The sequence below is a fragment of the Engystomops pustulosus genome, chromosome 11 (genome assembly GCF_040894005.1).
Source record: "Engystomops pustulosus chromosome 11, aEngPut4.maternal, whole genome shotgun sequence".
Taxonomy (NCBI): domain Eukaryota; kingdom Metazoa; phylum Chordata; class Amphibia; order Anura; family Leptodactylidae; genus Engystomops; species Engystomops pustulosus.
Window position 1 is genome coordinate 9907970 of NC_092421.1, and position 16039 is coordinate 9924008.

The following is a 16039-nucleotide window of genomic DNA, read 5'->3' on the forward strand; positions in this document are numbered from 1 at the left end:
GGTCTGCCTCATAACTGCCCGGATAGAAGCTTCAAAATTTGCTCAAAGAAGGGCTTATCCCGGCTAAATCCATCCACGGCACAGAAAGAAACCTTCAGACCCAAAAAATTAAGCAAGAACATGATGTGGCGTGCCAAGGTACCTATTCTGTGTTCCATAGTGATACTCATAGCAAGGTCTACACTCAACAAACCCTTGCCAGAATTGGATGAAGTAGACCGTCTAACACATCCCGAAGAAGAGGCGCAGGAGGTTCTAAACTCCTTGACTGGAATTATGAAAGAGCATCTGAGAGAAAGTGTCAATTCAAGCGGAGTCTTCTATCAAGAGAAGAGCACGGCCAAGCTTCCCCAGTACATGATTGATCTCTACAACCGATATGCAGATGACAGGACGTCTATGCCGCTCTCTAACATAATCCGGAGCTTCATTGTGGAAGGTAGGACAAGATGTGGGTAGATATCCTCCTACAGCATGTAATGATTCCGATTTTACACATAGACTATAGGTAAGACTTTTCCGGTAGAGATCTCCGATGTTTTGTAGACCTTGAAACCTTCAAGACTGAAGATAATTTTGGAGATTAGATTCAATAGTGACTGAAAGTCATGGACAGTTTAATCATTTCCATCTTTTGACGGAGTGACCTGGATACACTCACATCCATCACATTCATACTTGTGTATATGCCAAACATTTTATAGCTTTTCTGTACTAACGGGGCTATCGTATGAAAACTAAAAAGGAAAAAATATTTGACTTTGACATTGACCTCTATTATATATGACTGAGGCAACTTGAGGGCGCCAGTGTATAATGGGGCTCATTTACTAAGGGTCCGAACGCCGCACTTTCGCCGGGTTTCGCGAATAATTCCGGTTTGCGCTGAATTGCCCCGGGTTTTTGGCACACGCGATCGGACTGTGGTGCATCTTTCACGCAACAGAAATCGGGGGTCGTGGCCGTCGGACACCCCGATGGATTCGGAAAAATTGCAGAATTTAAAAAACGATTTGTGCCGCAAGATCAAGCACTCACATGCATCGGGAAGAAGAAGGTGAACTCTGGCGGACCTCATCGCAGCAGCGACACATGCAGGATATCCGGTTCACAATCTAAGTGAATCACGCCGGACCCGAATCCTCACCGGACAACACACCACGGGATCGCGACTGGACCGGGTAAGTAAATGTGCCCCAATGTGTTTCAGCCATCTCTGCCCCCATCATGGCGCCATGGCCTAGATGACAAGTCAAAGGACCTTAACAGGGCTCCCATTTGTCTATTAGTTTTGCACATTTTCCTGACCCAGCTCTCTGATTCAACATAGAAACACTTCATGTGCCACGATGATAGTACTGTATTTGAGGTCTAAGCTTTCTGACCCCTTGGCCTCCATACATGGCAGACAGAGAATGCTAACAATGGCCGTCCAGCTACAATGTATGGATACCTATTATTCCCAGCTACATACAGGGTCTAAAAGGTGACTGCATTTTCAAATTTTAAAAAGTGTCAAACAATTAAAAATAATTCAAATTGAAATGTAAAGTTTCCTCTAATTTATTATAAACCACATAAACAATATTCGCCCTAATACATAGTTACTACAGTAAAATGATTGTGTAACTTACCCGGCCATTTCAATGATAAAAGTATAACAAAGCTTAGAAAACAAAAGAAGAAACATTAAATATATTTTTAAAAAGTAAAAGTAAAACACACTAGAACTGCTTATTTTTGTTAACTTTTCAGTAGGATTGATTTTCGGAAAAATGTATCTCCCACCTAGATTACTGCAACATCCTTCTCAGAGGTCTCTCATTCAACACCCCAAAGAGCCTCCAAAATACCCTTAAAGCAGCCTGCTGCTCCCATCCATAAGATAGAAGGTATTTTTTGAAGAAGGGCTGTGGTTTCTGATTTCAAGATTTTTACATATAACATAAAACATTCTCTAATTAACAAAAATCCAGCATTTCACAGATATAATTCCAATTTGCTGTTTACAATTGTGGTTGCCCCTGGATACAACAGTAAATATTCTGACTTTGTTTAGATTCTTCTCATGAATAGCTTCTCCAGTCTGCACACAGGCACTTCCTGCCCGCAAGCAGCAGCGTGCAGAGACTTACTCTAGTAGCTACAGACAGATAAGATCTTTATCCTGGAGGGAGGCATACATAGCTCCAAACCATTCTAGATTTGCTGATAAAGTTCTGTTTTTCAGCTGCTGTCCTGGGAGGGGTGGAGGGCAGAAGGCCACAATATGAGGGGTGGAGGTAAGGACGCTACAGTAAAAAGATGATGGAGAAATGGAGTCCACAGTAAGAGGAGGATGGAGGACAGGGGGCCACAGTATGAGAAGGATGGAGGACAGAAGACCACAGTATAAGGAGGATAGAGGACAGGAGGCCACAATTGGAAGGGGCGGAGGGTAGGAGGCAACAATATGATGGGTTGCAGGCTAGGAGGCCACAATATTAGGGGGTGGAGAGCGGGAGGCCAGAGTAAGAAGATAAATGAGGAGAGGAGGCCACAATATAAAGGGGATGGAGGACAGGAGGCCACAATATAAGGCAGTGATGGCGAACCTATGGCACGGGTGCCAGAGGTGGCACTCAGAGCCTTTTCTGTGGGCACCCAGGCTGTCGCCCCAAGACAGAGTTCATCAGACAGGACTCGAATCTTCCTGCAGTCCTAGACAACTTGAGTTTTCTTCACTAAAGACCTCATTTCCACTAAAGACAGGTTGCAGAAACCCATCATACCTTCATTATATGCCTATTCCGTTTTCTCTAAGCATCTGTATTACACTACATTTGTGTGTTATAACCTACCTTGCACACTGGATGCATTTAAAAAAACAACATATGACATGTCTGTGATGCAGACTCCTCAGCTCTTGCCCCCACCTTTGTGCTCCTGTACAGCTCCTCCCTCCGCCACTGATGTCATCTCACCAGGCTGTGATCTCTGTGAAGGAGCAGGAGGGAGGAGCTGTACAGGAGCACAAAGGTGGGGGCTGAGAGCTGAGGAGTCTGCAGCACAGACAAATCACATGTTTTTTGAAATGCATCCAAAACAAAGCCCAACCCCTGGGACTACAAAGAGTTATATTGTAATGAAAATGTTTAGAGAAAGAAGAATTGATAGAGAATGAAGTCAGATTTTCAATGAAACTTTATTTGGCCTGTCTTTAGTGAAAATGAGGTCCCAGGTGACACATCCTTGACTGATGGAACTGCAAGAAGAGTGAGAAGCTGTGAACGGGGCCAGATTACCTTTTATAGGTCCTCCTGTTGTCCCTATTCTGACTCAATAACCTGGCTGTAAGCAGGTGTTTATAGATAGTCTTATATCTTTGCTTTAACCAGTACTTACACCGAAATCACTTTTTGTCAGACAGTGTCAACTCCATCGAAAAAAGCATGTGGGAAGATTCCAGCTTTATTTGGTGCAGAAATCTTGAAGAAATGCTGGTTACAACGGTGTGAAAAGGATATAATTTGCCAGGGTAGCAGAGACATTCAGATATACACTTTTCCTGACAAAGATGGCTGCATACATGAGGGAGAGGGGAGGAGTTACAATACTGAAGCTAGAGGACAGGAAGACAGGAGGGTCAAAAGGCAAGGCAGTATAACACATATACATGTCAATGAATAGAAACAAGTCCTGGGACATGACACTCCCCGTCTGAAATCTTAAGATTTCATAATATGCCAAAATTGAAAGAATGTCGTATGAGTCCAAAGGTACTTATTAAGACCTGAAAACAAGAGAAAAATCAACATGCAAACAATAACAATAAGTCCAAATCTGGAGGTTGAAGATTTGAAATCCTGATGCGAAACTGTGAAGAACTTCAAGTAAACCCATCTTCGGATTGGGGAAGACGCAGTCAGCAAAACTTCCAACAACCCACACAGTAATCCTCAGGTGATATCATAGTCTATGGCGGTATGCTCCCCGCCATAAGCTAAGTGGGTATCCAAGACACTCATGTAGCTTCTTCTTTTGGTAGCAGAAGCACTAGCTCATGGATAGGACGGAAGAAAACCTTTGCGGAACCTCCCTTTGTTACCTTGACTTCCACTTTGCGAATCTTTCCATCGTCGCTAGGCATAACTTTAGTGATGAGACCCATAGGCCACTCATTACGATGGGCTTCTTTATCCTTTAAAAGAACAAGATCGCCTTCCTGGAGGTTAGGTTTCGAAGTCTGCCACTTTTGACGGCTTTGAAGCATATGTAGATACTCTCTCTTCCACCTATGCCAAAACACATTAGACAGATGTTGTACCTGTTTCCACTGGCGTCTGTAGATGTCACTGTGGTCAAAGGTGCCTGGAGGAATATCAGCAGTTCCGATCTTCTGAGTAAGAAGTGTTGCAGGAGTAAGAATGATTGGAGAATCAGGGTCTGAGGAAACTGGAACTAAAGGCCTTGCGTTGATTATGGCAGATACTTCAGCAAGGAAAGTGACCAATGTCTCATGAGTAAGCAAGGAAGACTTGTCCATTAGCATTGATTCAAGTATCCTGCGTGCAATTCCAATCATGCGTTCCCAGGATCCTCCCATATGGGATGAATGTGGAGGGTTAAACACCCAAGTACATCTATTGTTGGTCAAGAAGTTTTCCAATTGTAGTTCCTTGCAAGCTCCCACAAAGTTGGAACCGCAGTCGGACCTTAACTGTTTGACGGGTCCACGAATGGAGAAGAATCTTCTAATGGCATTGATGAAGCAAGAGGCATCCATGCATTCAATTACTTCAATGTGTACTGCTCGAATGCTGAGACAAGTAAACAGTACTGCCCATCGCTTGCTATTTGCAGCTCCACCACGGGTTCTACGAGTAACTACTGGCCATGGACCAAAGACATCGACCCCAACATAAGTAAATGGTGGATCAGTACTCAGACGATCTGCTGGTAGGCTTGCCGTTTGCTGCTGTTGCTGTCTTCCTCTTAACTTGTGACACTTAACACATTTGTGGAGTACAGATGAAATACATCTCTTCATGCCCACAATCCAGAAACCAGCTGACCTGATGACACCTTCAGTAAACTGTCTGCCTTGGTGCTGTACTAGCTCATGATGGTGTCTGATCAGCAATGTAGCAATGTAATGTCCACCTGGTATGATAATAGGATTTTGTTCCTTGTTACACAGGTCAGATCTCTCTATCCGGCCGCCCACTCTCAGTAACTCGTGGCGATCGAGCACTGGATTGAGTTTGTAGAGTGCACAACTCTTGGACAAACTGATGTTTTTTGAGATAAGATTTATCTCCTGATGATACACTTCTTGTTGAACAAAACAGATGATGACTTGTTCAGCATGTTCAAGGTCTGAAGCAGTAGGGTGTTCCTTACACATATGCCACCCATGACACTGTGATGGTGTGTCCTTAGCAAAGCAGCGAGAGATGTAAACCAATCTGGCAATAGCTCGCACAATGGAAGACCAAGTTGAGAAACGCTCAAAGCGATGTGACTTCAGCTTGACCTTTGAAGTTACAGAAGTGTACAACGTGGAGGCTGTGGGCCTGATTTCCTTATCAGACTCAGGATCAATTAGCTCAAAGACATCATTGGATGGAGTCAGACAAGTTTCCTCACACAGAAACTTTGGAGGAGATAACCACATGTGATTTAAAAGACGTGCATTTGGTGCAGGTCTTGTTCCTCGATCAGCAGGGTTAAGTTCCGTGGAGATATACTGCCACTGTTCAGGCATAGAAAAACTCCTGATGCGTTCTACTCGGTTGCTGACGTACATGTAAAACTGTTTAGTCTGGTTATGTATATAACCGATCACGACTTTGCTATCAGTGTAAAATGTAAACGAATCAATTGAAATGTCTATTTCATCTCGTATTACTTCAGCAATTTCAACTGCTAGCACGGCTGCGCAAAGCTCAAGTCTCGGTACAGAGTGTGCGGGTTTTGGAGTAAGTTTTGCCTTACCTAAGACAAATCCGCAATGTGTCTCATTGCTGGCTCCTGTGGTCTTCAGATAGGCTACTGCAGCTATGGCTTCCACTGACGCATCAGAGAAGATGTGGACTTCCCTTCTGATGGCTGTTGAAAGGGAGCTGGTTGAATAACAACGTGGAACTTGGAGTTGCTCTAACACTTCCAGAGACCTTTTCCATTTTTCCCACCTTAGTTGTTTCTCAATAGGTAGAGGAGAGTCCCAGTCCGTATTTTCAGTGGTAAGTTGTCTTAGCAGTATCTTGCCTTGGATAGTGATGGGCGCAATGAACCCAAGAGGATCATAAATACTGTTCACAACAGATAAAACTCCTCGCTTGGTGAAGGGTTTATCACAAGCAGACACTTGGAAAGTAAAAGTATCTTGTTCAATGTTCCAGAGCAACCCTAGGCTGCGCACAGGAGGAGCGTCAGAACCGAGATCAAGACTCTTCAAGTTGATGGCATGATCTTCTGAGGGAAAGGCTTTCATTACCTCATGGTTAGTGGAGATGATCTTGTGAAGTCTGAGATTTGCTGCAGACAGCATCTCTTGTGTTCTGGTAAGAAGATCAACTGCCTCTTCACTTGTGGGTAAAGACTTAAGACCATCATCAACATAGAAATTCCTCTCAACAAACTGACGAGCATCAGAACCATACTCCTTCTCACCTTGTTGGGCTGTCCTTCTGAGTCCATAGATGGCTACAGCAGGAGATGGGCTGTTGCCGAAGACATGCACCTTCATTCGATAATCTATGACTTCCTTGTTGATGTCGTTGTCCTTGTGCCAAAGAAACCGAAGATAGTTTCTGTTGTCTTCTTTAACAATGAAGCAATGGAACATCTGTTGAATGTCGGCCATTATTGCAACAGGTTCTTGTCTGAAGCGCATTAGGACCCCTAGAAGACTGTTGTTGAGGTTAGGACCAGTGAGGAGCATATTGTTGAGAGACACTCCCTCAAACTGTGCGCTAGAATCAAACACCACTCTGATTTGGTCTGGTTTCCGAGGGTGATACACACCAAATGATGGCAGGTACCAACATTCTTCTCCTTCCTTTAGTGGTGGTGCAGGTTCTGCATGGTCTCTGTCAAACACCTTCTGCATAAAGTCTACAAAGTGCTTTTCCATCTCTGGCTTTCTCTTTAAGGTACGCTTTAAAGAGGAAAATCTTGAGGCTGCTTGCTGCAGATTGTTTGGTAGTTTTGTTCTTGGAGTACGGAAGGGTAAAGGTGCTACCCAGCTGTTGGAATCATTTTGAGTGAATTCCTTATCCATTACTTTGAGAAATTCTTTATCTTCTCTAGCAGGTGCCAACTTGTTGTCATCACTTGTGGTGTTGAACACTGTAGATCCAAGGCTATCATCCCATGGAAGGCAAATGTTCATGTCATCTTGCTGGCCATGCTGCCCCTTACAGTTACTCATCTTTTCTTTCACCTGGTAATGACATGGGCATGGCTGAAAATAAGTGCTGCGACCATTTGGCAATATATGAGTCTTAAATGAGGATATCTTGGTAGGCCTTTTCATTCGGTCAATGCAGACGTTGCCTATAATAACCCAGCCTAGGTCAAGGCGCTGGGCAAATGGTGCATCATGTGGACCATTGATTTGCTGACGTATTTTGTGCACTCTGAGAATGTCCCTTCCCAGTAAAAGCAGGATCTCAGCATTTTTGTCCAGAGCTGGTATTTCACTGGCTATGGTCCTTAGATGAGGATGATGGAGAGCAGCTTCTGGTGTAGGGATCTCCTGTCTGTTTGATGGTATCTGGTTGCATTCAACAAGTGTGGGCAAAGGTACCTCTAGATTTCCCATTAGAGAAGCTACTACAAGTCCACTGGCTCTTCTCCCTGAAACCTCTGTAATGCCACTACAAGTGCCCAAGGTATATGGGTAAGCATCTCCCTTTAGGTTAAACAGATCAAAAAGTTCTGACCTTGCAAGTGATCGGTTGCTCTGGTCGTCCAGGATGGCATACACCTTTAAAGTCTTTTCTGGCTGACCATTTGGGTACACCTTGACCAGGCATATCCTTGCGCAGGACTTGTCACAAAGATCTTCTCCGCAGACTTCTGTACATGAAGAGGATACTGTAATAGGCCTTGCTGCTTGATCTGTGTTCTCCCCGCCATGCTTTGCCGGAGGAGGGAGATCTGCAGGTTGTGTAGGGCTGGACTGAGAGGGGTGAAGAGCCTGTACGTGGTTCTCACTGTCACATTCTATGCACTTTATAGTGGATTTACAGTCCTTAGCAACATGTTCAGTGGAAGCACAACATCGGAAACATATTCCAAACTTCTTTAGCAGCTCCTTGCGCTCTTGAAGTGGCTTCTTTCTGAAGCCAATACACTTCTTGAGAGGATGTGGCTTCTTATGAATAGGGCATAGGCGATTGGGGTTCTCAATCTTTTCACCTTGGTTGATCTTACAGCTGAGCTCCTCAGAAGCTGATGAGGTAGTGGGAAGAACATCAGTCTTTTTTACTGACACTGGACCTCTGTGTTTTCTGTACTCGGTGCGTGGGCTGTCATATTTAGAAGGTGGTGAACTGAGGCCGCTGGACTCACCGTAGAAAAAGCTTGGGTCATTCTTGGACTCTGCAATGTTGCTGACAAACTGACAGAAGTAGTCAAATGGAGGAAAACAGACTTCATTCTCTCTTTTGTATCTTGACCCAACTGTAGCCCATTTTTCTTGGATGTTAGGTGGCAGTTTGGCAACTATTTGGTTTACCCCACGAGAAGTATCCAGGTAGCTGAGACCAGGTAGGTGAGGGTCTGTCTTGGCTAGTTGGAGCTCTGAAAGTAGGTCACTAAGCTCTTGAAATTTTTGGTTGTCCTTGCCAGATAGCCTTGGGAAACTTTGCAACCGTTTGAAGAGAGCACTCTCAACTGCTTCAGGACTGCCATAGGTTCGCTGTAATCTCTCCCAGGCAGCTGTAAGACCTGCTGCAGGATTACCAATGTGAACAGACCTGAGTCTCTTAATACGTTCTGTGGACTGTGGGCCCAGCCATCGGATCAACAGATCTAGTTCTTCAGCAGCAGTGAGGCCGAGGTCACTAATTGCAGATTTGAAGGCACATTTCCAGCCTCTGTAGTTCTCAGGTTGGTCATCAAACCTTGTGAGTCCGGTCTTAGTAAGTTCACGGCGTAACATGTATCTTGCAAACTCTGACATGTCTGTTCGCTCTGAGCTTGGACAAGGAAATGCTGGCTGAGTAATGTTGGTCACGTTGTTCTCGGCGTTCTGGCTAAGAAACACAGGTGTAAATGAGGCGGCATAGGCGTTTAGCCCAGGAGGTGGCTTACTGTCCATAAGCTTAGCTGTGGCTTGGTATGATGCTAGGCCATTGTTAGGGTTTGGAGTTTTAGCTTGTTGAGCGTGCTGGGGTGTAGGGCCGTGGTGATTCATGTAGAGTGAAGAATCAGGATGATGAACAGGCAGAGTGTTGTACTGACCTTGATTTTGGGATATTGCAGGAGGAATTATGAGTTGTCGCTGTGAAGACATATCTGCTTTGTCAGGGACGGTAATAGCAATCTGGGGTTCACTGCTTTGGCTTAACACATAGTCTCTAGTACGCTTGAGAGGATCCTCTGCATCCATTCCGCTCAAGGCAACACTGTCTCTTTCACTCCCACTGGCTGCTTCTTCCAGGACCTTCACCTTTGCGATGGCTACAGCATGCTCACATTGTTTCTGAAGAGCTTCTATTTCTGCCTTTCTTCTAGCTGCATCTGCTTCTCTGGCTGCTGCCTCTGCTTCCATTTCAGCTTTCCTTTGCGCGGCCTCTGCTTCCATTTCAGCTTTCCTTTGCGCGGCCTCTGCTTCCATTTCAGCTTTCCTTTGCGCGGCCTCTGCTTCCATTTCAGCTTTCCTTTGCGCGGCCTCTGCTTCCATTTCAGCTTTCTTTTGCGCAAAGGCGGCTTGAACCTTAGTCGCCTCGGCTTCTGCACGCGCCTTTATAAGCTGCTCACTGAGTGTTGAATATTTTGAAGAGCGCGACCGAGACGTGCGTTTAGAACGTCTTGTGGACTCAGAAGTACAAGATGTTGTTTCTTGAAGTTGCACAATTCTTGCCCTTGTTTTTGACAAAGCTTCATATATCAAGCCGTCTCGTTCAGCATTAAGATGCTGGAAGTTTTGCAGTTCTTCTAGACTATCTTGTGTATTGATTCTTTTCAGAATGCTTTCATATTCTTGACACTTCAGCATGTAATGCTCATGCTTAGTGGACAGTGTCTCTAGGGCTCCCTCTAGAGGCAATACATTATGTTCAGGCAAGGAAATGGTGAAGACATGTGCCTGTAAATTTTTCCACAGTTTCATAATGTCTGATGACAGTTCATGCTGCAGGCTTTCAAGGTTCTCTCTAACCTTCCATGTAGGCTTAACAGAGCGTTTGTCCTTATCACTGGACAGCAGACTGGGATCCATGCCTCCCTGTACTGAGTGTCCCTCAGCCATGATGATGGAATACACACAGGATGGATTACTCTGAGGAGGGATGGCTGTTATGACTGTAGCTGTAGCTGAGTCTCTGTCCCCACGGCTGGGACTGGCAGTCTATGATCCTTTTCACTATTCTGACTCAATAACCTGGCTGTAAGCAGGTGTTTATAGATAGTCTTATATCTTTGCTTTAACCAGTACTTACACCGAAATCACTTTTTGTCAGACAGTGTCAACTCCATCGAAAAAAGCATGTGGGAAGATTCCAGCTTTATTTGGTGCAGAAATCTTGAAGAAATGCTGGTTACAACGGTGTGAAAAGGATATAATTTGCCAGGGTAGCAGAGACATTCAGATATACACTTTTCCTGACAAAGATGGCTGCATACATGAGGGAGAGGGGAGGAGTTACAATACTGAAGCTAGAGGACAGGAAGACAGGAGGGTCAAAAGGCAAGGCAGTATAACACATATACATGTCAATGAATAGAAACAAGTCCTGGGACATGACAGTCCCCATGATTCTTCCTCTACAGAGAGACCCTGGAGAGAAGCTACAATGATGTCTGAATTTGCCCTCTTTCTTTCAATTGTATTGGTTGCCTCAGTGAGCTGATATGACTGAATGCTGTGGAAGAACAGGGAACAATAAGTTATTGTTTAAATTGTCATGTTGGCACTTGGGTAAATAAATGGGTTGTGGTTGTAGTTCAGGCACCCAGTCTCTAAAAGGTTCACCATCACTGATATAAGGGGATGGAGGACAGGAGGGGATGGAGGACAGGAGGACACAAAATGAGGAGGATGGAGGACAGAAGGCCACAATATGAGGATGATGGAGGACAGGAGGCCACACTATGAGGAGGATGGAGGACAGGAGGCCACAATAGGAGGGAGGATGGAGGTCAGGAGGCCACAATATGAGGAGGATGGAGGACAGGAGGAAACAATATGAGGAGGATGGAGGTCAGGGGGCCACAATATGAGGAGGATGGAGGTCAGGGGGCCACAATATGAGGAGGATGGGGGACAGGAGGACACAATATGATGGAGGATGGAGGACAGGAAGCCACAGTATTGGGGGATGGAGGACAGGAGGCCACAATGTGAGGGGGTAGAGGACAAGAGGCAACAATATGAGGAGGGAGCTCAAGTACAGAAAGCTTGTGGAGATAAATAAAAGTGGGGGAACAAATGTAAAGGGAGGATAAAATTAAAGAGGAGGTATTATATGCTGAGTTGCATTATGGGGTATTATATGGGTCCATAGGAGGGTTGGCCACGGGAAAGGGGCATTATACTATGTGGGGGGCCATTAAGGATGATATTATACAATACTTACTGATAATCTAAGCACATTGTCAGCTCATAGCACTAGAGGAATCATAAAGTGTCTGCTTAGAGAGTCCTCGCTCACACTCTGGAATCTTACACTGACCATCGCTGAGTGATAGGAGCTTAAACAGCAATAACACTGAGAAAAATAAGGGGTTAAAATGATCTTTATTATTTATTTGAATAGGTGCAGAGCTTTATCTGAATATATATAATCACTAAGTTGTTTAATATCATGTCTAGAACATATCATGCAAAATTAACATAAAGTGACCAACCCCTTTAACTTCTCCCTCATTCGTGTCCTTTTATTTTTTTTTTACCAATTTCTTCTGTATTTATGTATTGTGATTGGTTCAAGTGCAGTATCTATGTACTAAGCTTGGTTCTGGTGCTGTATGTATGTGCTGCCCCACTATAATTGCATACACTATAAGTTATACATCCAGGAGCACTTTCTTTAATGTATTTTGCATCCCAAGAGCTTTTCTGGTCTCCCGGATCTCCATTGTACGAGCCTCTAGAGCTGCTCGATAACTTGCCAGCTGCTGCCATCTACCGTTCAGTGCTGAACTCTTAGCACACATGGATTTTGTTGATATTACTGAGGCTCTTTTCACGTAAGGGTGTGAAGACCTTCTTGGATCTTCATTGGTTGGACACCAGCGTACTACATGGACCCAGTACCTTATAGTGCAGCTCGACCGACCGCGGTGAAAAATTATTCTGCATGCAGATGTATGGAGCAGTATGGTACATGGAATAACAAGTATTAGTAATCTACTGAACCACCAACACAGGCTAAAGCCCTCCGCCTATAGAAAGCCTATATGCTATAGGTTATACTTTAGGCCAGTGATGGTGAACCTTTTCGGGACTGAGTGCCGAAATTACAAGCAAACTCACAGGTTTCAAACGTATTGGCACCCTGAGGACACCCACCCAGGTCAACATCTGCAAAGAGTTTGTATGTTCTCTCCGTGTTTGCGTGGGTTTCCTTCGGGTCCTCCGGTTTCCTCCCACACTCCAAAACATACTGGGGCAGATTTACTTACCCGGTCCATTCGCAATCCAGCGGCGCATTCTCTGCGGTGGATTCGGGTCTTCCGGCGATTCACTAAGGTAGTTCCTCCGCCGTCCACCAGATGCTGAAGAGTATCGGAATGCACTGGAGTTCACCGAGCCGGGCTGAGTGAAGGTAAGCGCACGCTGAGCGACATTTTTTTTTTTTGTAAATGCGGTGGTTTTTCCGAATCCGTCGGGTTTTCATTCGGCCACACCCCCCGATTCCCGTTGAGTGCATGCCGGCGCGCCACAATCTGATCGCGTGCGCCAAAAACCCGGGGCAATACAGGGAAAATCGGCGCAAAATTGGAAATATTCGGGTAACACGTCGGGAAAACGCGAATTGGGTCCTTAGTAAATGACCCCCATGTTTAGATTGTGAGCCCCATGGTGACAGGGACCAATTTGACATGCTTTGTGCAGCGCTGCGTAATCTGTGTGCGCAAAATAAATTAAAAATTAAGTAAGTTGTAGTTTCCCTCCAAAGTCTCCTTAACAGAATGGATCAAGGGTCCGGAGAAGGGGCTTCAATGATAATCAAGTTCTTTCCACACCTCCTTGATTTAGGTCTTGAGTCCTGAATGGTGACCTTTGGCTGGGTGATAGCCTGGGTGCCCACAGAGAGGGCTCTGAGTGCCACCTCTGGCTCCAGTGCCATAGGTTTGCCACCACTGCTTTAGGGCTTTAGTTCGGTGCCCTCTAGAACCTGGTTTGTTGTGTAAAAGTTCTGTTAGCCTCTTCCTGGTCGTAACTATCTGTCTATTGTCTTGCAGATATTTTGTCATCATCTTCCCAAGAAAATCTTCTACAGAGTCACATCTTGCTGTTTAACGTGACTATCCCACCACACGAGGAGGTGACAAAGGCCGAGCTGAACTTGAAGCTTTCTTTTGGAGACTCCGGCTTGGGACACCTTAGCCTGTTTGACGTCATACACATTGAGCCCTCGGACAACCTAAGGGACCCTGATTCCTTTTTAGCTTCTAAAGATGTTAAAGGAGATGAATCTGTGACCATTGATGTTACCAAGGCTGTAAAAAGATGGATGGAGTCCAAGGAACATCTAAATAAACTGGAAATTTTTCTTAAGATGAAGAAACCTTTGGAAACATGCTTAAAGACGGAAAGATTTGCCCTGGATTCTGACAATAGTCATTCCCCCATCTTAGTCATTTTTTCAGATGATCAAAATGAAAACAATATGAAGGAGAAACCCATGGATTTAACCCAAATGATGCTCTACGAGCGAAGGAACAACCTCAGGATATTTTCCCAAAACACCACAGCTGGTCATGGAGAAGGACACATCCCTTTAGAAAGAGGGACTAGGACAAAGCGCAGCGTGGAGAAGAATTACTGCTCAAAGGTATCACTTATGGTCAACTTTAAAGACATTGGATGGAACACCTTCATCATCTTCCCCCCAAGTTATGATGCCGGTCAGTGTGTAGGAGATTGCCACTACCCCCTGACTGACAACCTCACACCAACAACATACGCCATCGTCAAATCATTGTTACAGAACAATAGGCAAAAGGGAGTTGGAAACGTTTGCTGTGTCCCAACCAAGTTGGAGGGTTTGCAGGTGGTCTACCGGGAAAGTAGTAAAAGTGTATACGTGAAAAATTACCAAGACATGAAAGTTGTGGAGTGCGGCTGTAGGTAGTCTTCACAGCAGGCCACCGTTACAAGGGACAATATTTCGGATCTGACTAGCTATGTCTGTGTTGGAGTCATGTTAAAACTTAAATTTGCTAACTTATTTATGTACTTGTATTCCTGGTTGGCTACAGTTCAACAAATTAAGGAGATGGCTACTATAGAAAGTGACCAACTGGAACCCTACTGAGTAACAGAATGATGGAGTCACGGGGGACAGAGGTTTCCCCACATAGTGGCACCAGGTCATTATAAATGTGGTAGTCATCAGCATATGCTCGGTAATGAGGGTCACAACCCAAGGAATGGACCCAGGAGCCTTCACTGCGCATCCATGTTATCAGAGGCCCATCCATGACACTTCTATCTCCAAGAAGATGGATCGCTTTAGGAAACCAAGGCCCTCGGGGATAACATGTGGTGCACAACTACATGTATATTATAGATTCTGATACAATGAGAATTCTGCTATGGTATAAATAATTTTTTACTCACTAGCAGCCAATCGTAATGAGATCATTTCACAGAAAAACCCTATTAGAGAGGTTATCCAGGCATAGAATTTGCTTTCCATTTCCCAGAAGGTGTCACAGTTCTCCATAGCTTGTGCTTGGGATATAACAGCTCAGTCCCATCCACCTAAATGCTGCACCACCAGATGGAGACACAACACCACGACTCTGCTTATCGTGGAAGGGGACATAAACACCTTTTAGTATGGTCGGTATGAAACGTCAGGCTGCCAAAGGAATAGCACCATGCTGTTGACTGGGCTTTAACGATAGTGCCCGCCTGAAAAACAAGTGGACGTATACTTTACCTCTCCATTACATATTCCTTCTCCGCAGTGGGGATTTGGGTTGTCCAAGGACTCCTGTAAAATTCACTCTCAGTGGACAGAATTTTGCTTTCTATCTCTCGCCCCCAATTTTTAGTGTCTTGGGAGCCCTGTCAGTAAGCTGCTGACTGGCACTCGCCCTAGGTCCTTTTAGTTCTATGCGTTGTATTATTATATGAATTTATGCTGTATGCTGAATATTTGTATAAATTATAATGAATGTTTGAGCTGAGGGCCACCAGAGGATTCACCTGATCCCCTGAGGGCCAGTCCAAGTCTTCTTCTCTTGGCTCTTCTGAGGCCTTGCCTCGTTGGGTACCGGTCTTCCATGTATCAGTTTAGTTGATACTTGATTGTATGATATTCTGTATGTTCTATACTTCAAGTAATATCCAACATTGAGCTTCCATGTACAAGTCTCTTTGACAGGAGAGGAGACGTACACGTCACATACCTGCACTTAGTCAATGCCCCCTTCTGATATTCCGCCTCTGGCATATTACTTACTTTCTAAGGTTCTTTTAGGGTCCTAAGTGCAATTTCACGTATTGAGGCTGGGATATAAGTGAGAAACTGTAGAAAAATAGGTTTGCTGGGATATATGACGTTTTGGATCACAGACCACAAAAGAAAGTCAGGACCAAACCACAGACTATTCTTATTCTCTCAGGAAGCGCCAAGTTCTATCTGCCTGT

At 44.7% G+C, this 16039-nt stretch overlaps 1 protein-coding gene across 1 annotated transcript; it reads left to right on the top strand.

Annotated features, from left to right (window-relative positions):
* The first annotated feature begins 34 nt into the window (after positions 1–34).
* On the top strand, positions 35–15501 carry LOC140106123 (dorsalin-1-like). Its single transcript, XM_072130374.1, has 2 exons — positions 35–439; positions 13621–15501. Exons 1-2 carry the CDS (start codon positions 121–123, stop codon positions 14511–14513), a joined length of 1212 nt encoding a protein of 403 aa, XP_071986475.1. The 5' UTR covers positions 35–120; the 3' UTR covers positions 14514–15501.
* The last annotated feature ends 538 nt before the right edge of the window (positions 15502–16039 follow it).